Source organism: Camelus bactrianus, chromosome 16 (assembly GCF_048773025.1).
Source record: "Camelus bactrianus isolate YW-2024 breed Bactrian camel chromosome 16, ASM4877302v1, whole genome shotgun sequence".
Taxonomy (NCBI): Eukaryota; Metazoa; Chordata; class Mammalia; order Artiodactyla; family Camelidae; genus Camelus; species Camelus bactrianus.
The window spans coordinates 38213460-38235864 of NC_133554.1; the positions used below are offsets into that span (position 1 = coordinate 38213460).

The 22405-nt window shown below is 53.1% G+C and overlaps 2 protein-coding genes across 10 annotated transcripts in view; one reads left to right on the plus strand and one right to left on the minus strand.

The window, feature by feature from the left end:
- The first annotated feature begins 2021 nt into the window (after positions 1-2021).
- LGALS9 (galectin 9) lies at positions 2022-16815 on the plus strand. Of its 8 annotated transcripts, none has more exons than XM_074343098.1 (11): positions 2022-2181; positions 7625-7716; positions 8553-8754; positions 9596-9706; positions 10796-10891; positions 12536-12571; positions 12823-12873; positions 13585-13629; positions 14058-14146; positions 14321-14395; positions 16099-16815. In XM_074343098.1, the coding sequence occupies exons 1-11, from the start codon at positions 2143-2145 to the stop codon at positions 16175-16177; spliced, it is 915 nt and encodes a 304-aa protein (XP_074199199.1). In that variant the 5' UTR covers positions 2022-2142; the 3' UTR covers positions 16178-16815. The 8 variants fall into 8 exon arrangements, with proteins under 8 accessions (XP_074199199.1, XP_074199200.1, XP_074199201.1 ...); XM_074343099.1 differs by having other exon boundaries at positions 13588-13629; XM_010958296.3 differs by having other exon boundaries at positions 2023-2181; positions 14233-14395.
- A 2057-nt stretch (positions 16816-18872) lies between these two features.
- The window catches only part of NOS2 (nitric oxide synthase 2), a 37427-nt gene continuing 33894 nt past the window's right edge, over positions 18873-22405 (minus strand). For both annotated transcript variants that reach the window (XM_010958294.3, XM_045519053.2), the window contains 5 exons: positions 22173-22260; positions 21629-21750; positions 21181-21329; positions 20071-20265; positions 18873-19470 (listed from right to left, as the gene is read on the minus strand). In XM_010958294.3, the coding sequence (XP_010956596.1) occupies positions 19351-19470; positions 20071-20265; positions 21181-21329; positions 21629-21750; positions 22173-22260 (674 nt within the window). In that variant the 3' untranslated portion in view covers positions 18873-19350. The remainder of the gene's footprint in view (positions 19471-20070; positions 20266-21180; positions 21330-21628; positions 21751-22172; positions 22261-22405) is intronic.

Here is a 22405-nt window from a genome sequence, read left to right on the forward strand (position 1 = left end):
AGAGGTGGTATATTTATACAATGGAATACTACTCAGCCATAAAAACTGACAACATAACACCATTTGCAGCAACATGGATGCTCCTGGAGAATGTCATTCTAAGTGAAGTAAGCAGAAAGAGAAAGAAAAATACTACATGAGATCGCTCATATGTGGAATCTAAAAAAAAACACCAAAAAAACCCAAAGCATAAATATAAAACAGAAATAGACTCACAGACATACTATATAAACTTGTGGTTGCCAAGGGGGCGGGGGGTGGGAAAAGATAGACTGGGATTTCAAAATTGTAGAATAGATAAACAAGATTATACTGTATAGCACAGGGAAATATATACAAGATCTTCTGGTAGCTCACAGAGAAAAAATGTGACAATGAATATATGTATGTTCATGTATAACTGAAAAATTGTGCTCTTCACTGGAATTTGACACAACATTGTAAAATGATTATAAATCAATAAAAAAAAGTTAAAAAAAAGTCATCTTTAAATTACCACATTTAGAACTGTATTTAAATGCTAACTAATATTATATCTTAAGCAAAAGCGACCACCAAACTAACTTATATTGTTATTCTAATTGTTGACTACCTTGATTCTAATAAAAGTAGAATATGCTGATAACTCAAGGGTGAGGCTGTGATGAGAAAAGCCATTAGGAAATGCATGTTTTCATCGGAGAGGTAGATATTTGACTTTATTTCAATCCACCAAGCAGTTTCCAATGCTGTATTATTTTACACTCCAAGCTGCCATGAATGAGGGTCCCAATTGTTCCCTATCCCAATCAAGGAGGAAAATATCCCTACGTCCCTGGTGTCAAAGAGGATTGCAAAAAATTTTCCTTTCTTTCTCTCCTTTCTTCTCCAACTGTGCCATCTGCCCCTTAAATCTAGTCAAATTCTGGTTGATCCAGGAATAAATTGGGAGTGAAGGGTGGACAGAGGAGGCCTAGGGCCTCCATCTATGGGAACATCTCTACAAAGTCAGTCTTTGCAAATTCTGGTGCAGCAAGGCAGGAAGGAACAAAGGTGCAGACCTCTGCATGGCCCCAGGACCCCTGCTGCCCAAGTGGTGCCTGTACGACCCTCAACTGCTCACCTGGGCTTGACCGCAAGAGCACATGGCAGGGACCTCCTTGACCTCAGGTGGGTCTGTTGTCACCACATCTCTCCTCCCTGCCGCCCTCCCCAACCCAGCCTATCCTGAGTCCCTGTTTCAATCATTTCTCTTAACAAGGTGCTGAAGCTAGCTAAAGACATTTTATTTAACATGTTCCCGCCATGGCCACGACACTTGGAATGTTCCATCATGTCCAAGACTTCTCCGCTCCCTATTCTGAAGCCTAGAATCAAGGAAGAGATGAGAAGAGAGGGAGAAAAGAAGAGAAGGTCACAGAGAAGAGGGATCAGAAGCTCTGGGGCACTGCTAAACTCAAGGATAACATAGCCTCCATTATGAGGTTTTCTATTTGCAAAACATTTCTTTCTACATGATGATGGTTTTAGGTGAGGAATAGAATTGTAAAGGGGAGGAATGCTTTTTTGAGAACCTAAGAAGCCTCATAGGGCTCAGACTGCCACTAGTTAGCTGTGTGACCTTGGATACAACCCTTCGATTCTATGAGCCTCAGTTTCTTAGTGTGGAAAATGGGTATAACCAGGCCTTCCCACCACCACCACTGCCACCCTGTGGACAGGCAGCGCCCAACCACACGGGCCCTGCTAAGCAGCCCCATTGTTTTCTGGACACTGTGATCAAGTTCAGGAGACGCACCCACAGAGTCATGGGCAGTGTCGTCTAGAAGCTCGCTGTGGTGTCAGTGTGGTCAGGATCTCTGAATCCACATGAATTATATTAACTGCTAGGTCTCAGGGGCAGAGCACAGGAAGAGCGAGGAGGGAAAGGTCACTGGGTGAGAGACACTCACTTCCCTCTCCCTGAGTCCTATCCTCCGCCCTCCTCCCTCAGCACCCTACATTTCTCCCTTTCTCGAAACCTACTTCCTTCTGCTCCTGGCTCCTCCCCACTGAATAACTGCCAAGTTGCTTTAGTTTCTATTCCTCTGTTAGGTCCTCCCCAGTGCAGAGGACGGTCTGGCCAGTGTTCAAAGCAGTGGTGACCACAGAGGCAGTGAAGAGATGGCCTTCAGCGGTGCCCAGCCTCCTTACCTGAACCCAGTGAGTTCCGGGGCTGCGGGCGGCCTCAGCCTGGGGGAGGCAGCCCTTGCAGGTGGCTGGGGGTGGAGGGGAGGTGGCGTCCCAAAGAGAACACAATAAAGGCAGCAACACCAGCTGGGGCAGTCCTGACACAGCTTCTGCTCCATGGCTGCCTCCCTTTGCCTCTCAGGCCTGGAGGGGGTGAACATCACTGGGATTCATGCATCCCACAAACGTTTCCTGAGCTCTCTCCGGGTGCCTGTCCTATTCTAGGTGCTCAGTGGGGGAAGATGGGCAGAAGTAGAAACTAGAAGAAGGATGGTTTCTTTGTGTGAAAGGAGAGGTAACCACGGCTTCTGGGGAGGATAACAACCCAGCACGACAGTTAAAGGCACTCACTCACTTTGGAGACGGCCTCCCTGGGCTCAGCCATCTACTAGCCGCTTGACCCGAAGCAAATTACCTTTACCTCTCTCAGCCTCAGTTTCTGCATCTGTAGCACAGGGGTAATCCTTGAGTCACCGCCCAGGGTTGGGGTGAGGATTAAGCGAGGGAGCACATCGAGAGGGTTTGAACAGTGTCTGGCCCACCGTGGATGCTTCAAAAGTGTTTAGTATTGCTAAGAGTCCAGGGGCAGCAGGGAAGGCCTCCTGAGGCGGTGTCTGCTCCCTGAGGGCCGAGTGAACAAGGCAGGGCAGGTCAGGGTGTCTGCAGAGGGCCTGTATTGGGAGTAAGAGAAAAACCGGGCTGCCCCTGCAGTGTGGAGAAGGGAGGTGCCTTGATTTCCCCCTGGAAGAGGGAGGTACCCACAGAGAGAGTGCTGTGAGGCGAGCCAGGCAGGCGGCAGCCCCGGGCCAGGGGCTTTCTGTGGTCACTGTGTTCTGAGCCCGGCCCTGCAGGAGGACTCTCTCTCGGCATCAGCGAAGGGCTTCTCAAGGGGCCAGCCTGGGGGGCTGATGGAGCCTGTCCTGCGGGTCAGCAGGTGCTGGGGGAGTGCTGCGGGGGCTCCACACTCAAGCCCACCTCAGCAGGGGCCTGGCTTGGCCTGTTTCCTCCGGGCAGTCACAGGTGGCCCTCAGCCCACCTTGTGGGGGTTCCCAGGGTGGAGCTGGAGGAAACTAGACTACCCAGTGGGTCCCTTGGTGGTGGCCTCAAGATCAGTGTCACGTGGGGCTCATTCTCCATCAGATGGGGGACCCAGAGTCTCTCCCAAGCCCTGACATTTTATTATTCTGGTGATGCATTTTTATTTTCCAATCCTTGGATTCAAAAGCCAAAGATTTCAAATCAGAAGGGAACTCCTCCCATGGGCAGGAGAGACTCAAAACAGGGCCATGGAGTCCAGATGAGAAAGAGGCTGGGGGCAGGCAGCCCCCACAGGTGTTCAGAGCATCGTCCACCCGACATGGCTGCCCTCTCCCGGGTCACTGACCCCAGGCACCCAGGATCTCACTTCCTCCTAAGTGCAGCAGGAAAGTCACAGGTCGGCCGTTCCGCTGAGGAGCTGACACCACAAGAACCTGCCCCGGGAGCCTTGCCTGTTTCTCACTCACACCGCGCCGGCCTCATCTGCCTCGGAGGGCCAGGAGGGCAGCTGGCACCACAAGCAGGGCAGGACTTGCTGGTCGGTCTGGGGAGCCCTCAGTGAGCCAGGAGTGAGGATGTTCTGGGCTTCATCAAGAGAAGCAGCTTGTGCGGCGGTTATAAGCATGAGTGCCAGGGTTCAAACCCGGCTCTGTCCCTTCCCAGCTGTGTGGCTTTGGGCAAGTTACCCAACCTTTCTGTGCCTGTTTACACATTCACATTCTGTAAAAGTGGCACTAATAATGGCCAGGGTTGTTGAGAGGATAACACAGATGGGAAAGGTTGGCCCCCAGAGGGCAGCAGTGCCCTTTGGCTACAAGCTGCCTCCTGTGGGTGAGCCCCTCTGCCAGCTGCAGCTGGGTGGCCTCTGTGACACTGGGCCACCAGAAGGGGCTCCTCACCCTCTGGCCTGGAGGGCCTGGCTCTGCTTTCCAGGCTGGAGAGGAAGAAGAGGGAAAATTCCTCAGCCTGCAGGCACGACCAGGAGTTGAGAGCAAGTTCTGACCCAGCAGAGGGATTAATGCTTCCTGATGTCAAGGCTTTGCTGCCAAGTACTTTCCACATGGCCTCTCACCTATTCCTGTCAAGAACAATGCTATGCTGGCAGCGCCCTTGTCTCACTGTTCGGAGGAAGGAACTAGGGTGCAGAAAGTTCAGGTGACTTGTTCAACATCACAGCTACCAGCACAGAGAGCCGGGAGGCGAGCCCAAGCTGTGGGACCATAAATTGAGCATAAAAATCCATCCTCCTGAGCAAAAGCGGGTGCTGCTGTTTTCTGCTAAGACCACACACACGTACACAGAGGGGTCCTTGGCTGGCCAGCCTTAAAACAAGACAAATTTATTCTCTTACACTTCTGGAGGTCAGAAATCTAAAATCAAAGCAGTGGCAAGGCTGTTTCCTTCCAGAGGCTTCAAGGGAGAATGGGTTCCTTTGCCTTTTCCGGCTCCCATAGTGGCCTGCATGCCTTGGCTCATGGTCACTTCCTCCTTCTTTAAAGCCAGCAGCTTCTTGCTTCTGTTGTTACATCTCCTACTGACTCTGCTCTCCTGCCTCCCTCCTTGAGGACCCCGTGATGACACCGGGCCCACCTGGATCATCCTGGATAACCTCCCCATCTCAGGATCCTTAATTTAATCACACCTGCAAAGTCCCTTTTGCCTCGTACAGTAACATATTCACAAATTCCAGGGATTAGAATGTGGACGTTTTTGGTGGGGTGGATAAGATGTGGTAATTCTTCAGTCCACCATGCCCTCCTTGGAGTCAGCCAACATCAGCAGTTTCTTTGAATCCTGCCGGAAAGATTTTATCCATAATAAGTAAATACATACACTTAGCCTCCTCCACCCATTTTTAAAATACATATGGCATCATTCCATATCAGTTTCTCAGACAGTTCCCTTCCTCCTCTTCCTTTCTAGTTAAGGGTACATAGAATCCATTGTTATGGAAACACCATAATTTATTTCACCATTTTCTTCAGGGTGGACTTTTAGACTCTTTCTGATTCTTTGCTATTATAATGCTGCAAAGAGTATCCTTGTCTGTAGGGGTATAGTCAATTGAAATTATTTTGTTTGCCAGAATTTGATGGTTCAAGATACTGAAATCTCACAAAACTTTTTCTAGTGGGAATCATTTTTTAAGACTGACCTGTACTGCCCACCCCGATGGTCCTTGCACGTCTGCTTCCATCCTGCCTTCCTCCTGTGCATATATGACCCCGTCCATCACACTCTGCCTTCAGCTCCTTATACCTTAGTGTGCTGAAGGGAAGGTCCGGTGCTCACTGAGGATGTGCATTTTAAGCCTTGTCTCTCATGATGGTATGGGAGGTTCTTAAGAGAATTGCAGGTTTCAACCAACAAAGTAGGGGAGGACTTTTCAGGGAAGTCTGCCATGCTGGTCTGTGACTGTGTCAGGTTGCCGCTGCTTCTCCAAAATCACTGGCATGGACAGAAATGACAGAGAGAACTCGTGATGCAGAGAAGCTGTGATCTGCTTAAGGTCATCAAAGTATTTAATGGCGGAGTTCAGATGCCACAAAAGATCCCTCTCCCAAAGGACCATGGAGAGCAGAGTCTGTCCAAATGGGATCCTGGCATTGCTTATTCTCTCACTGGGCCAGCTGTGCACCCTGAGCTAGGAGGGGTTTCCCTAGATTCTGAGTGGTTTGCAACTCAAGGACGCAAGCTAGGACTGAATTGGGCTACTGGGTGTTTGTTGTTTGGCCTGTATGATGTTTGTTTTAACTTATTGCTAAAGAAAAATTTTTAATGCAGAGAGAATAGTATCATAAACCACACATACCCTTCACCCAGTTTCAACAATTCTCAGCTTATGACCTATCTTGCTTCATCTCTACCCAACCCTACTTCCCTTTCTACCCCTGGATTATTTTGAAGCAAATCCAGGCACATCTTATGGTTCAACTATTTCATTATGTAGCTGAATAATAAAGGAAGTCTTCTACAATCCTTTTTAAAGGATTTTTTCCCCCTAGGAATTATAAAGTTTTCAAAAAAAAAAAAAATCATGATTTCTGTCTTCTCCTAAAAATTTGGAAGCTCTGCCAACACTGGGCCTGGATGGTAACCACTAGTTACAGCTGAGTGGACACTGCCCCTTTAGAGATGGAAGATGGTGTCCACTTTGCTGCAATCCCCACCACTCCCTACTGTACCCTACCTGGCCATCCCACTCAGACACATCACCTGCTTGGTTCCTGTAAGCACTTAATTTTTGTAGGGAAGTGACTTAAAGGAGAAGGTAGAAAAGACTTCAGCAACTTGAAAAACGCAAAAATTGACTAGGAGATTGAACTATGTTCAGTGCAGGCTGCAGAACCACGTTAGATAAAAGGCATTCTGGAAGTAAGTTTTGAAATTTGACAAGTAAGCAATTTGGGAATTTTGCTCAGAGAGAGACCAGGGTGGAAGCAGGGGGGTGGTCGAAAGACACCTACTATGCGCCAGCCTCTTCCACAGACTTTTTCTCACCTAATCATCAATCGTACCCAGAAGGTGGGATTTATCCCTATTTTACAAATGAGGAAACAGACAAAGAGCAGTCAAATAAGCTTCCAAAGGCCAATCAGGTAACGAGTGGCAGAATTAGGATCCAAATCTGGAATATGCGTGGCTCAAAAGTGAAGCATCCCTCACCATAACTGTGGGGCCTTTCAGGAGGCCCGGGAAAGAGAACATGACAAAGTGATGGAGCCTAGGGGGGCGGAGATGCTGCATTAGGACTCTGGAGGCAGCCGAGGGCCTGGGGGAAGCAATGGGAGCCCAGGGGCAGGAGTAGAAGAGGGGCAGCCCTGTGGCTGCAGAGACCACCCAGGAAGAGGCACTACCTGAGGCAGTGGGAGGGCAAAGGTCATTGGTCACCATTGTCACCAGGCGGGGTGGACAGGAGGGTGGAGGAGGCCTTCTTGGCTCGCTCAGGTGAGCAGAAGGCTTATCCTCTAGTATAGGTTGGTGTCTCTTTGGTTCCTCCAGCCTCCTAAGTCCCCACCCAGGGCCCTGGGGGCCTTTGCTAGGAGCGTGGCCCAGGGCCCAGCTGCCCCATCGCTCCCCTGGTTCCTTCCCAGCTCAGGGCTGAGCTGCTTCTTCCTCTTGGAAGCTGTCACTTTGTCCCTGTCACATTCTCTCAGAGCCCAGAGGTCTCCTTCTCACAACCTCAGGATGTCTGTGTAACTTCCTTGCTTCCAGTCGGCTTCCTCACGGGCCTGGAAGGTGCGTGGGGCTGAGCGTCCACCTGTCCTGTTCACTGCCGCCCCGGCCCAAGTGCTGGGCCCAACACCCAAGCCGGCCACCACATGGAAGGCACGGAAGGAGGCAGGTTCCCTAACTGACCACCATCTCCTCCCCGCAGATCGTCCCCTTCACCGGGACAATCCAAGGGGGTCTTCAGGATGGACTTCAGATTACTGTCAGTGGGACTGCTTTTTACTCCGGTGGAACCAGGTACCTGGCATTTTTGTTTCTCTCCAGCCTTGCCCCTGGGCGAACCATGATGCCTGTCAGCTCAGGGTGGTCCACCCAGCATCTTCTGAGCTGCCCGCACCTGGCTCAGGGGATGAGAAGGACCCACCTCTGCCAACCTACCAGGAGCATCCAGGGCATCGTTAACACAGATTCTCCAAAGACCTGGGGATGATGGGGGCTCACAGACTAAGGAGAGAAGCAGGCCAGCCTAGAGGTAAAAGTTCTAGGACTGAACTTCGTAAATGAAGACTCAGATTTGCAAAAATATCAACTTCCTTTGTTTCCAAGGGAGGAACTCACACGTATCCTCAGGTCAGGTGGACACACGCCAACCTCTACTGAGGAACAGGTGCAGGCACTGAGGTCCACAGGCCTGGGCAGCTAGCTGTGCCTCCGCATTAGACAGTACCTCTCTAGGTGTGGCTCATCCAATGTCACGTAATCTTTCCATCTGTCCTCCTTCTCAACTGAGCAGACATGGGCTGGCTTCCTAGAAGCATCCACTCGGCGTGAACACCTCCCGCTTCTAGTTATGTTTCTCAACTTGCATCTTGAATACAAATTTCTCTACCCATTTTCTACTTAGTTTTAGAAAAGCACACTGGACGGGCAAAATGCAGTAACTGCACAAAAACCCACTAAATGCAAATTAGGTGAACAAAAAGAGGACAACAAACTAAGGATGGATACGAGCCAGCCCCGCAGGTGGTGGGCAGGTTCCCCAGGCAGATGTCGGTCAAAGGTGCTAGGCCCTTGCGTTCCTGCCGTTGGCAGCAAACCAGGTCTCCCAGCACGATCTGATTTCCCTCGCCCAGGTTTGCTGTGAACTTTCAGACTGGCCGCAGTGACAATGACATCGCCTTCCACTTCAACCCACGGTTTGAAGAGGGCGGGTATGTGGTCTGCAACACCAAGCAGAAGGGAAGCTGGGGGCCTGAGGAGAGGAAGATGCAAATGCCCTTCCAGAGGGGGAGCCCGTTTGAGCTCCGCTTCCTGGTGCAGAGCTCGGAGTTCAAGGTGAGCAGGGACTCTCCTCCCTTTCCTTCCACTGCCCTAGTCTTATCAGACTCGGTGAAGAACCTTTAAATAGTCACGTATACAACACGTTTGTACGGATAAGACGACCATTTCCTTTTAAGGGCATTATGGTGGCTGCAGTCTCCTTATACACTTTCATCTGCATCTCCAGGTGCACCTGCTGCATCTTTTACTTCAGAAATCAGAACTAGATAAGTAGCCACTTGACCTCCTGGGTCTTTAAAGTCCAAGTTATTTCCACTCCTCTGTTGTAGCCCTTCTTCTACTCCAGGTCTCTGATCACAGATGTTTTTCTGTTGCGTTGTTGTAGCCTTTATCCTCCAGGTTTTATTAACGGCTTCGTTTTGCATGGCACTGCAGATTGCTTTTGCAAGCAGAGCAGTGTCTCTGGACTTGGGGAGAGGGTGGGGATGAGGACACCGGTATCTGTGCTTCTCTGTGTGAACAAGGATGTGCCCACTCCCTCAATATGCAACCTGTGGTCACCGCTCCTCTAACCCCGGGATCATTTTATGCATATTTAAATAACACCCCAGGTGAGCTAGGATTAGAAAGACAAACCTAGTGCAAAAAACAAACAACCACAAGAACTAAAAAAAAAAAAGTTGAGCCACGTAGGAATTACTTTTGGATGCATTTTGGATCCCACGCATGTTCCTGAAATTGGGGCAGCTCTGAAGGCTGATGCCTTCCAACTTCAGAGGGTGGATGTGAAAACTAGACGCAGGTCTAAATTTCTAGACGCAGGGGTCCCAGCGGCTCAGGTGTGCTCCCCCCACCGGCTGGGCTCCCCTCCTGAAAGCTGCACTCATCCTGGCAGGTGACGGTGAACGGGAACCTCTTTGTGCAGTATGAACACCGCGTGCCCTTCCACCACGTCAACACCATCTCCGTCACGGGAGCCGTGCAGCTGTCCTATGTCAGCTTCCAGGTCAGACTGTCCACTTGGCCCCTGTCCCGGGCTGGGTGTGAGGCCCAGCCTGCTGTGCCCAGGCCCTGCTGGGTGGGGCCAGAGGTGCCAGTCAGTCTCCTTTCCAGGTGACTCTGGGGACACACCTCTGGCTCTCCTGTCTCGTCCTTCTCATGTTGCTGTCTCTGTCTGAAACCCCTGTCTCAGTGTCCAGGACCCCTAGGCCATTTGTCTCTGTCACTCTCTATTTCCATCCTGGTTAGGAGGCCTTGTAGTTCTAGAAAGAACCCAGGCTTGGGAACCAAACTGAATCCAGGTCAAATCTCCAGCTCTGCCATTCACATCGGCTGGGGGACCTTAGACAAATGACTTAGCCTCTCCCAGCCTCAGTTTCCTCACCTGGGCAGGAACACGGTCATGGCCTCCCCATGGGTCGTTAATGTGCATTCAGTGAGGCAATCCATGTCAGAGGGCACCGAACAGCCTGCATGGGCCACACCGGGGTCTATGTGACCCTCTCTATGTTTTAAATTTTTTCAATGTGTTACCACCATCCAAAAGGTCAGGAGAAGTTTCACAAGATGAAAAAGTGCTGGAGCTGGATGGTGGTGAATGGACTTAATGTCACTGAATTGCACACGTAAAAATAGTGAAGGGGCCAATTTTATGTTGTATCTATTTACAATTTGGAAAAAAAAAACGATCAGGAGATAACACATAGGAATCTGGATTTCTGGCTTTTTGTGAAAACTGGGAAGATTAGGGTGTGCTGGGCGCACAGTCTGCAGGGCCCCAGGTGGAGCTACTGTCACCACTGGGTACCTGAGTGTGTGCCCACCTCAGATGGGAAAGGCCCACTGCAGGCCCTCAGCAAATAGCTCCTTTCTCTTTGGCCCTCACATCGGATAGTCCCTCCATCAACTCTCCCCTGCGGGAGAGGGAGCTGCCAGCCCGCTGTCACTCACTGGGGCCTGACCTCCCTCTGCCCCTCCTGGACACCCCGCTGCCCCGCTGCCTGGCTGTCTCCCTCCGGCCTGGCGCCTGCTTTCCCGCTCTTCCTCGGCTCCATTCATGCTTCTCCTCACCCTGTGGCTCCCTTTCTTTTAACAGAACACCCACGTGACTCCCATGCAGCCCGCCCACTCCAGGGTGCAGTTCTCCCAGCCTGCCTGTTTCCCACCCAAGCACAAGGGGCGCAAACCGAAAGTGAGTCGGATGGAGGCCTGGGGAGGCTGAGCCGTCAGCAGGAAAGACAGAGGGTCTGAGAGGCTGGTCCAGCTCCAGACCCCGTCATGCCCACCCAGAGGTTCCCTGTCTCCATTCACACTCCCCAGCCCAGGACCTGACAGTTATCCTTGGTTCTTTCTTCCCCTCATTATCTCTCCAGGGCACCAACACCTCTCCTTCCAAAGCCACTACCCTGGTCCAGGCGTCTGCCCCTTCACCACTCAGACCATGGTCTAGTCCCCTCACCCCACCACACACCTACCTCCACAGTGACCTTCCTGTACCCACATCTGATCACATCCTCCCCCTGCTTTAAAGACCTAAAGGCCCGATGCCCTTTTAGATGAAGCCCAGATTCCCCAGCCGGGCCTGCAGAGGATGCACAATCCTCCCCAGTCTTGCCCCAGCCTCCCTCCCGGCCTCACCCCTCACCCAGGAAGCTCATGCAGCCCCTACTGTTCACTGGGGGCTCTCTCGGGCTCCCCGTGCCTTCTGCACATGCTGTCCCTGTGCTGAAAGCACCCTTTGCCACTCACCCCCAGCCAACCCCTAACAGCCTTTCAATGCTCTGCTTAAATGTCCCTCCTCCAGGCATTGTCGCTGACTGGCAGATCCCTGGATGCTCCCCCTGTGTCCCATAGACTTTGCACACCTCTGTGCTATGCCAGTCACCATGTCCCGCTGTAAATGTGCTTCTGTGTGTCTCCTCGTCACTCCCCTCACTCCTCCCCAACCCCACTCCGCAGGCCCCTTGTGGGCTGGGATTTGTGACTGGTTTATTCAAGTACCTCCTGCGTTTTACACAGTACCTGGCACACAGGAGACTCAGTTAACGAATGTGGAATGTGGTTTGCCAAAGGAACAGTTGGCTGGGTGAAGACAGGGTCCAGGACAGGAAGGGGAGCAGGGCCTGGCCCTTTCTTTGGCCACGGAAGCAGTGGGGACTCTGAGGGGAGGAGTGTCTCTCTACCCAGTTCTCCTGTGCCCGGCACAGTGCAGCTAGGGCACTGGCCTCCTGCCATGCTGCCTCAGGACTGGTAGAGCTCCAGGGAGTCTTTGTAGGGCAGCCCAACTCTGGCCGTGGCCTGGAGAGGATGGGATGTGGTGGACACTATCAGCCGGAACTGGGTACCATTTTGGATTTCATCACTTGCTACCTGAGTAAGCTTGGGCAAGTTGCCTAATCTTTCTGAGTCTGGTTGCCTCACCAGAGAAACAGGAGGACAGGATGCCTCCCTCACCGTCAAGCGCTGAAGCCAGAGCCTGGCACACAATAGGCCTTCAGCAAATATTATCTTTCACCTTATGGGTGAGATATGGCACTGGGAGTAATGGTTTTGCCCCTGGGAGCTGAGGGAAGCTAAATGGTCTCCATCCCCTGCAGGAGCCAGTGGGGATGATCCCCCTCCTCCAATCCCGACCCTCACCCCCAACCCTGTTGCATAACCACAGAGTACCTGGGATGGTGGGTGAGAAGCTGGGTGCCACAGGCTCAGGGAGGCTTGCTTGGCAGCAGGAAGGAGGCAACATGAGTGTGAGGGGAACTTTCTTACCGCAGTTTCTGCTGTCATCTCTCCCCTGGCTCCAGTGTTAACCACCATTTTGATTTCTCATCCCCTTCAGTCTCCAGGGATCTGGCCAGCCACTGCGGCTCCCATGGTAAGTATCCTGCGCCCTCTTCGGAATCTCTTCACTTTGGTTCTTCATGTGGGTTAAAAGGAAGAGGCAGGGCCTCTCCCACTGGAGCGTGGGGCAGCCGAGGCCATCCCCCGCAACCTTCCCCCTGGCTATGGTGGTGATGGCAGGAAGGAGTTCCGGGGTGGGGGATGTGTTGAGTGGTGCCCTCTGGTGGCGGGTGGTGGTCTTCAGGCTGGTCAAAACGCGGTTAAAACGCGGTTTCTTTCCTCCAGACTCAAAGGTTCGTCCACACTGTGCAGAGCACCCCTGGACAGATGTTCCCTGTAAGTCTGAACACTCTGGTCAGCTCACGACCCCACCACATCCCCCCCTTAACCAAGGGCTGAATTTTCTAGGCCCAGAGGCGGGAAGAAAGTAGTTCAGCAAGAAGGATGGGGATGTCTGGGGCTAGGCCCTCTGCTCAGGAGACACGCACATAAAACTCTCCTAGGACAGGGGAGATTCTGGATTAGGCTGGATTTACCCAGCGGCCCAAGGCGCAGGTCCCCTAGGAACCAGCAGGAAAATTGGTCTGTCCCTGGTGGGGTGTGCTGTGGTCCCAGCATCTGGATATGAGACCCTGCATCCTGAGGATGAGCCCCCAGGATGTCACTGCTGACCACAGGCTTAGGCTGTTCTCCTCCTGTGGGTGCAAATCATGTGGGAGGCATGGAGTCAGTGGGGCTGCCCTCGGAGGGGTTGAGGGGCAGGTGGCTGTGTTGGGATCCAGGAACACGGCAGGAAGTCCCACCAAGGCTGACAGGAGAAGGAAAGTGAATGGGAGAATCAGGGCTGAGGCCTCACGACCTCAGTCTCCCATTGGAGCATCCCCTCTAGGACGTGTTGGGGTCCGAGTGTGTGTGTGTGTGTGTGCGCGCGCACGTGTGTATGGATATGTGTGCATGTCTATGTGTGTATGTCTGTATATGTGTGTGTGTGTCTGTACGTGTGTGTGTGTGCACACTCCCACACTGAACTTCCTGATCTCTTTCCAGCAGAATCCCATGATCCCACCTATGGCGTATCCCAACCCAGCATATGTAAGTGGTTTCTTAGGGAGAGGCAGAAGTCTGGTTTGTGTTGTGCAGGGTGGGGGGGTGAAGGGCAGCTTACAAAATTAAAAGCAGTCCCTTAGTAAACCATAGTTCTGAAAACTTCCAAGTAACTTAGAAGACTTTCGAAAGGAGCTTTCACCTTTAAAACCTTCCTGTCACCGTGGATATATTGTAAGACTTCCCTTCTCAGCACAAGCATCCTTTGTGTCCAGCCCAGGCTGTTTTCATGACAGTTTAAGCCATTAATTTGAGGAACTCTGTGAAGTCTCCCTTTGCCATTTACTGAACCAAGTAAAGTTATTACGGAGTTCTTTCTTGAAAATATATTAGGCACAGTTAACAAACCCAGGCGACAATCCAAATTCACAGAAATTGGCACAAAGCTCCCCCTGCTGCCCTTCTCCTCCCCACAGCCGATGCCGTTCTTCACCTCCATCCCAGGGGGGCTGTACCCCTCCAAGAGCATCATCGTGTCGGGTACCATCCTGCCCTGCGCTCAGAGGTGAGCAGGGCTCCGGGGGAGGAGAGGTCATTCTGGCCATCCCCCTGGCTCCAGGCAGAGAGCCCATGGGAGTGGCCTGCCCCCAGGTTCTATATCAACCTGCGCTCTGGGAGCAACATCGCTTTCCACCTGAACCCCCGCTTTGACGAGAACGCCGTGGTCCGCAACACGCAGATCAACAGCTCTTGGGGGTCTGAGGAGCGAAGCCTGCTCCGACAGATGCCCTTCTTCCGGGGCCAGAACTTCTCGGTGAGATGCCACAGCCCAGTGCTCAGAGGGACTCTCAAGGGGCAAGTGGGGCAGCAGGTGGAGGGCATTGGGGGCACCTTGATCGAGATGGGAGCAGATGCCTCTGGGGTGAGGGCTGGGCCCAGAAGAAGAGACAAGTGTTCACCAAGTGACTGTCATTATCATTTTACTACTACTGTCCCACACAAGGTAGGTGGCAGGTACTATCGGCTGTTTACAGATTGGGAAACAGACTCACAAGTGCAGGTTACTCACTGAGGTCACACAGCCAATCAGTGCCAGATCGAACCCAAGAATGAAGTGTCATTTATTCATTCACTTGCTCACTCATTTATTCAACAAACATTTTTCAGCTATTGTGTCCAGGCCTACTCTGAGCAGAAGGTAGCCCCGGGTGCTGGAGTGACAGCCATGACGCAGACAGTCCTGGTCCTGCCCCCATGGTGTTTACAATCGAGGTGGGGGAGGAACAAGGAAATGAATGCATGGACAGATCACTGCGGAATAACAAGCAGTACTACGCAGACAGCAAAACAGAATAAGGGATGAGTGAGACCCAGGCTGGCGTGGGTCTCAGAGGAGGCCACAGAGCAGTTGGGACCTCAGTTGTAGGAGCCCGCCTTGCACAGATCTTGCAGGCAGCAGAGGGTGTAGCTATTCTCACAAATGAGGGGGGTTGTGGGCGTGGCCTGTCTAGGAAGCAGGGGGCCAGGGGCTTCCAGGAGAGTGGAAAGGGGGGCGCTGCTGGAGGCCCCGGGTTGCACAGAGCAGGGTTCTTAACCCTGACTACACATTCATATCACCCGAGAGCTAGAAAAGAAAAATCAATGACTGGCCCCACCTCACGCTGATGAGGGGGTGAGGCTGTACACCCATATTTTAAAATATGCCCTAATACTCCTCACCCAAGTGTTGAAAATGACTGATGTAGGGTCTTGTGGGCCATTAAAAGGAGTTTGGATTTTAATACAAAGTGTTGGAACTAGCTGTGTGACCCCGAGCAAGTGACTTAGCTGCTCTGTGCCTCAATTTTCTTATCTTAAAAATGGGACAAATAATAATATTGATCTCACAGAGATGGAAGAAGGAAATGAAATTGTGTTTGTGACATGCTTAGGACAGTGCCCAGTGGGTGTGCTGTTAGGGTTAGCCATGTGATGGGGATGATGATAGTTTAACAGAACTGCCTCCTGGAAAATGTTGGGGTGGGAAGGACTAGTTAGGAGGCTGCCGCTGCCGGAGTGCAGGCACTGAGCACTCCTATCAGCTGGATCGTAGGGACACGGATGACACAAGCCAGTCTTTCTGCCCCTAGAGGCTCAGGGTCCAGTTGGAGAGTGAAGATGGGGGTGGGGGACACGGCCTGAGGGGGTCAGGAGGTGGGGAAAAGCAGGGAAGGCTGCCTGGAGGAGGGTGAATCTGGAAGGGGGATGAGCAGTGATACACATGGACAAGATGGGCAGAGCAGGGAGCACAGGGGGAAGGGTGTTCTGGGCCGGGGAACAGAATCTGTAAAAGTACAGGGAGGGAAGGACACGCGGCATGTTCGGTGAAGAGTGAATCCGTTGGTGTGGCTCCAATAAGGTGTGGGTCTTGCTTAACTAACATTGGAGGAAGGCGGGAAGGAGGGAGGGAGGTGCAAGCCTGCGTTCAGTTCTAAGGACAGTCCAGGTAGGGTGTAAATGTGGGGCCTCTCTGTCTAGGTGTGGATCATGTGTGAAAGCCATGGCCTCAGGGTGGCCGTGGATGGTCAGCACCTTTTTGAATACTACCACCGCCTGAAGAACCTGCCCGCAATCAACAGCCTGGAGGTGGGCGGGGACATCCAGCTGACCCACGTGCAGACATAAGTGATCTCTGGGCCTGGGGATGAGGGCTGGGCCCTGTTGCTGCCTGGACCTGCTCATCACCCCTAACCTGCCCAGCCCTGGCCCTGGCCCCTCCCAGCCTGCTGAGGATCTGGGGCTTTGCTGGTGAGACCACAGCCCCATCTGGCTCTGCTCTGGTGGCAGCCAGCCTGGAGCAGAGAGGGCAGCTGGCTAGGACTACCTTCCTCAGTGGGGCAGCACCCAGATCCTAAAGGGGAGGAGTGGTCCGTGCAGGTGGGCCCCAAGTTCAGTTCCCTCAGCAGAAAGGGAGGGGCCTGGCCTTCCCCAGCCCCCAGCCTAGGCCTGTGCCTCACCTGCCTCTCAACCACATCACCAACCCCCATTCAAGTCCACCCAGCTCCAAGTCACCAGCTGTCACTCCACGTGGCAGGGAGTACCCTTGGCCCCTCCCCTTTCTCCAACCTTTGACCTCTTCTTGTACCCTCTGGAAAAGCTACCCTGATGACACCCCACTGACAGGAATCTTCTCAGCAGAGGGTTCTCCCCTTTCCCCGTGTCCTTCAAATAAAGAAAAATGCTTGTCGGCACCTATGCAGGGGTGGTGGTTGTTTATTAAATGAGTTTGGAGACATTTTGGAGTCTCTGGAATTGGGGAGGTCCTGGCTGAGGGGAGTGTGAGGAGAGAGCGTGGGCTCACTTTTATCAGGGGGGATCCTGACATCCTGCTCCCAGTGGGTCCCCCACAAACCCCAGAAGGGTGTGAGACGCAGCCTCTTGAAAAGGAAGCTCTGATGCAGGAAGCTTGGTAACAGAGGAGAACCCAGGAAATGGTCCCTTGCTTCTGAGATGGGCTAAGGGCTCAACCAGAGCCCAAGAGGGGCGGCGCAGAGCCAGAGGCTGGATGGCAGGATGGCAGGGCGGGCTCATCAGAACCCGGCGTTCCAGCGGGAGGAGGAGGCAGGTGGGCTCCCGAGAAGCTGACTCGGAAGAGAGACCTGTTTGTGTGGTTCCACTACGGAGCCCCCGGTGTCAGGGGTTAAGATATGGTGGGAAAGGGGCTCAGTGTAGGGGGATACCAGCCACTTGGCCAGGGCAGGGGGGCCCAGCTCTGTGTCTCCAACACCAACCCATCCTGCTAACCCCAAGAATCCAGTACCTTGGCAACCGTTAGAGCAGGCAGATAGCTAGATATGAGCAGAGAAAGGGGGACACAGACCAAATGACAGGAATTGAGCAGAAAGGAGGGGCACAAGGCAAATGCAGGAAACATACATAAGCACCAGGGGTCCCTGGCAGAGAAAGAAAAGCAGGAATCTTCGGGTTGTTAAGGGGCCACACCTTTTGGCCTGGAGACCAACAAAGAAAGGTCAGAAAAGGCAGGAATTTCCAATGTCCGAATGTAAACTTTTGCTCATTATGCTCTCATTTCAATAAAATTAGCCTTGCAGATCAGAAGTACCTATCATGAAGTGACACCATGACACTTCTGATCTAGACTAAATAAGGACAAAAATCCCTCCTCCCTTTGGGAAGGTGGAGTTGGGATGATAATCAGGAAATATGACCCCAAGGCCTTTCCTCCTCAATGAATATTCCACCCAATTATTTTTACACCCTATATAACTAACTCGCCAAAGAAACTCAGGGCAGCTGCTCACCTGGGCCTGCCTGCTGTTCCCCTTGAGAGTGTACTATCCATCCTTTCATAAATCCTCACTTTACTTTTCTTAACACTACATCTTGTCTCCTAATTCTTTCTTGGACGGGACAGAACCTGGAACATTGGTTGCATCCACCAGCAACACCAGCAGCACCGGCAGCACCTGGGCGCCTGTTAGAAACGCAGAATCTCGGGCCCTGCTGCAGACCTCCTGAATCAGAGTCTGCACAGTAAACCCCAGGTGGTTTGTGGGAGAGGCCCTGGTCCAGGTGACCACGTTCTTGACCACATTGTATAGATGCATCGCTGGGACACTGGCGGTTGGCATGCTCCTTTCTCCCCGCAACCACCCAACCCGAGTAGGAGTGAGGGAGGGGAGAAGTGGGCCAGGGAGCCAACAAAACAGAGGCCAACGCCAAGCTGGGAGCCAGATTTTGCCAGACCTCCACTTAGCCCCTGACTGAGTTTCTTCCTCATTCTCACTGGGAGAAGGAAACAGGGCTCAGTCCCTTAAAGGGCTCTTCTTCGGGAAGATGTGTGTTCTTCACTCACTGCCAAGTCCCTGACACGCAGCCCGAACCTCACCTGCTTTGTCCCCCAGGGCTAAATCATTATTGGCCAAACTCTCACAAAACAGGTGGCCCCAGGGCAAAAGGTGGTGACTTCCTAAGACAGCGCTGTCTTAGGTCTAAACCTTCGCTAAAGAACCACCATCATGTGCTGCACCGGCCCTCACCAACACACCCCGCATCAGATGCTTCCTGTGTGAGGTACAGCTAGTGCCTGCAGGCCAGCCCACACTTCCTCACCCCCACCACAGGTTTTCAGATGTGCACAAAACTCTGTGTGCTGTTCCCATACCCAGTGGGCATTTCAGACGGTATGTCCCTTTGGGGGGGATTTTTGTCCAGGCGGTGGAACCCACCAGTCCCCAACTCTATATAGCTTCAGGCTGCTTTCCTTACAAAACACCCACACACACATACAATGTGGTTAAAATAAGATGCATTTCATATAAATATCTCCATCAAGGAATCATACAGGCAAGACCCAAGAGGCTGTCTGGGGTTTGTTTGTTTTTTTTAAATACAGAGTCATAAATAACTGTACGCAGGCAGCTAAACACAGAATGGTGTATCAGCATCTCCTGTTGATCACTCCAAGTAGTGCAATCAAGGAAGCTCCATCCTTCTCACCCACTGGCCGGGCTTGGGATAGCAGACTTAGTCTCCAAGGGACCAGGCCCCCATCTTTCCACCACCCCGGGAAGGGTGGGCTCAAAGAAAACAAGAGGTTCCACTCTGTCCAGGCTGCTACTTGGTAGCAGGTCAAGTAAAGGGTTTGAGAGGGAAGGAGATGGAGAAACAAATGTGAAGCTTGGGGATATAATTTCCCTCCATCTCCCCAGCCCTGTGACCTCAGATAGTTGAGAGTTGGCGCCATCATTAAATTCAGTGGCAGCAGCTTTAACTTCTCCTCCAGGCTACGGGAGCTTGGGGATCACTGGGCGGCCCTGCTGACCCATCCTTTTTTAGCTCGTAGGGAAATACAGCACCAAAGATATCTTCATGGTAGCGCTTCTGGCTCTTTAAGGGAAAACAGAGACCAAGGTGTTAGCTCTGTTGGTGCAGCCGCCTCTCCCTCATCAGGTCCAGGCTGGGACAAGCCCCTGGGGTCCCTCCAGCTTCTTCATCACACGTACACTTATAAGCCATTTGCCTTCCCAACTGTCATGCTTAGGTTATACCTGAATCTCACTTCGAGTCTTTAACTCCCATCAGTACCCACTGTGGTGTGGACCACCAAAACATCTCCCCAGCCTTTGCGATGGATGCTGACGCCTGCCCAGTGCTTGTCCCATAGGGTGCTCCAGGAAATGTGGGCTCTGAGATAAATACGGTTGGGAAATGCTGTGTATTTTCTCCCAGTCTTGATGTGCCTCGATGCACAGTAGCATGTTAGGGGCCCTGAGAGTCTGTTAGTACATCAGCAAGTTTGCCTTTGTTTAATTGAGCAACCAGACCAGGATGTATAGTCAGGCCTTGTAACAGCCCAACCACCTATGACCTCGAGCCACCTCTAGGATTCCTTTGGGTCCAGGACTGTTCGGAGCCTGACTTCTCTAGTCCTGGCTCCGTGGTCTGTGCCCTTGACCTCCATCCTGAGCCCACACACCAGCGGCATACCTTAAGCTGAAAGAAATAGTCCTCCACTTGCTCCTCATTCAGGGTCAGCGCGGCAGCCACCAGCTGCTTCAGGGTGCAGGCCACATCACGGGCCATGCGCACATCCCCACAGACATAGAGGTGGCCTTGCTCCTCATGGAGCACACGGAGCACCTCACCGGCCAGCTGCTGCCGCAAGATGTCTTGAACGTAAACCTGAAACCAGAGGAGATGGTGGGTCCAAGCCTCTGCTTCTGGGGGCAAAGCCTTCAGTCAGGCCTGCTGGCCACAGGGAGGTGGTGAAGGGGCATGAGGGGCTGCGGGGTGAGCACCCTCCTGGCCAAGACCTTGCCCAGGGATCAGGCTCGGGAAGAGGAGGTGCACTGGTGCCCTGCCCAGCCCAGGTCTGGGCTGGGCTGGAGAGGTGAATGTTGGCCACAGCCACGTCCTCCGGTGGGGCTCCCAGATTCACTGAATCCATTATGCTTCAAAGAGGCATCATCAGGCCAATTTCCCCGCCCAGGGCTCTGGGGCCCACCTGCCTACACCCTAGAAAAGGGAACCTCTCAGCACAGACTGTCCATGGGATCCCCCTGAAATTTAGAGCAGGTTCCCCCAGTTACACGGAAGTCTTGCTCTCGTTTCACAGAAGATGCCCAGTGACCCTGGCACCGGGCGTGGAGTACTGGGTCTGAGACGCGCCCAGCGGGACATGCTCACAACTGCTGAGCCAAGAATCTGCTTGGACTCCCCAGGCTCAGGGGGCAAATGCCCCCTAGGGCAGATGAGCCGGTCAGCAGGCTATGCTGGGAGCAGCACCACCCTCCAGCCTCGCTGTGCTTCAGCGTAAAGCCGGCTGGACTGCCTCTCCCCAGGACGTTGCCCCAGGGGAGGACCTTCAGCAGGCTGGGCACCAGGGATTAACCCAGTGTGACCCTGACTTAGCCCTGAACGTCTTAGGGGCTGTCTCTTCTCCTGGAAGAGTGAACGTAATAGTTTCACAGCATCGCTCCACTTTAGAGTTGAGAAGACGAAAGCTCAGAGAAGTGAGGAGCTTGTGGAGAGCCAGACACCCACCACTGTCTGTGCTTTTCATGCTCCACCCACTGCACGGGCAGCTGCTGTATTTACCTTGGGCTGGCCAGGCAGGCGAGAATAGGCCGTGTGCACCTCATGCAGCACCCCCTTCCGGGCCAACTCCAACATCTCCTCCCTGTAGAGATGGTCCTCATCCGGGCGGCGGCACCCGAACACCAGGGTCATGTGGCCACCCTGGAGCCCTGCGAGACCCAGCAGGCTGCAGTTACCAGGATGGCCACCAGAGGGCGGGCGGGACATAGTGCAAGGCCTGACCAGCTGGGTACCCAGCTCAAATCCCCACTAGTATCTCATCTAGTATTGATGAGGAAACTGAGGCCCAAGGCGTTCAGATCACCTGTCCACATGGGCTGAGGCAAACTTGGAGAGGGACTAGGAAACATCTGTGGGGTGGCTGCAGCTTGCAGCTCCAGTTCTACTCCCAGGCAGGTGCTGGCCACCTGGCACTCCTCCCCCACCCCAAGGAGCCCTGCAGCTGTACCTTTGTGCTCAGCATCATGGAGCCGCTGCTGCCAGAAACTGCGGAAGGGGGCGATGCCCGTGCCAGGCCCGATGAGGATGCAAGGACGGGAGGGGTCCTCAGGCAGCTGGAAGCCACTGGCACTGAAGGGGAAAGAAGGAGAGAGGCCCCGTCCTCAGACCCCCTGGGCTGGATGCACATGCAGGACAGGGGCTGAAGAGCTGGGGGTGCGGTCGGGGTGGTGGTGTCGGGACTGGAGAAGACAATGAGCTCAAATTTGATTTCCCAAGTCCCCACAGGCTGTTTCATGTCCCCTGTCCAGGCACACCATCACCTTGCCCCACTGCACTCCGGACCCCACCACCACTGTCATCTCTGTCCCTGTTAGAGACTTGGCCACACCCTGTAGCTGGGGATTAGAAGAGAGAGGCCCAGTGTGACCCCACTGTCTTCTTTATGGATCAAGGGGCCCAGGGTGGCATTTAAACCTCAGATCCCTCCCTTTCAACCCAGTACTCCCCGGGGCCAGTGGTCCCATAATGGCCACAGTGGAGGGGGTGCTTACCTTCGCACAAAGCAGGGCACCAGGTCTTGGGGCTTCAGGCTGCTAAGCCATGTGCTGCAGACACCATGGTGCAGGGGACCCTGGCCATCTGCAAAGACAGCACACACCTAATCGACATCATCCCCACCACCATGCACGAACCTTTCCAGAGGCTCCTCCCCACTGACACACCTGCGCCAGCTGCCCGCTCAGGCCCCCTGCAGGCTTTAATCACCAGGCTGTTTTTCTCCTGG

Coding starts and splice junctions, on each gene's coding strand:
- LGALS9 (XM_010958296.3), top strand. CDS start 2,143: ATGGCCTTCAGCGGTGCCCAGCCTCCTTACCTGAACCCA. Junction 2,182..7,624: donor AGCCTCCTTACCTGAACCCA/GTGAGTTCCGGG, acceptor TCCTCCCCGCAG/ATCGTCCCCTTCACCGGGAC. Junction 10,892..12,535: donor ACAAGGGGCGCAAACCGAAA/GTGAGTCGGATG, acceptor CATCCCCTTCAG/TCTCCAGGGATCTGGCCAGC.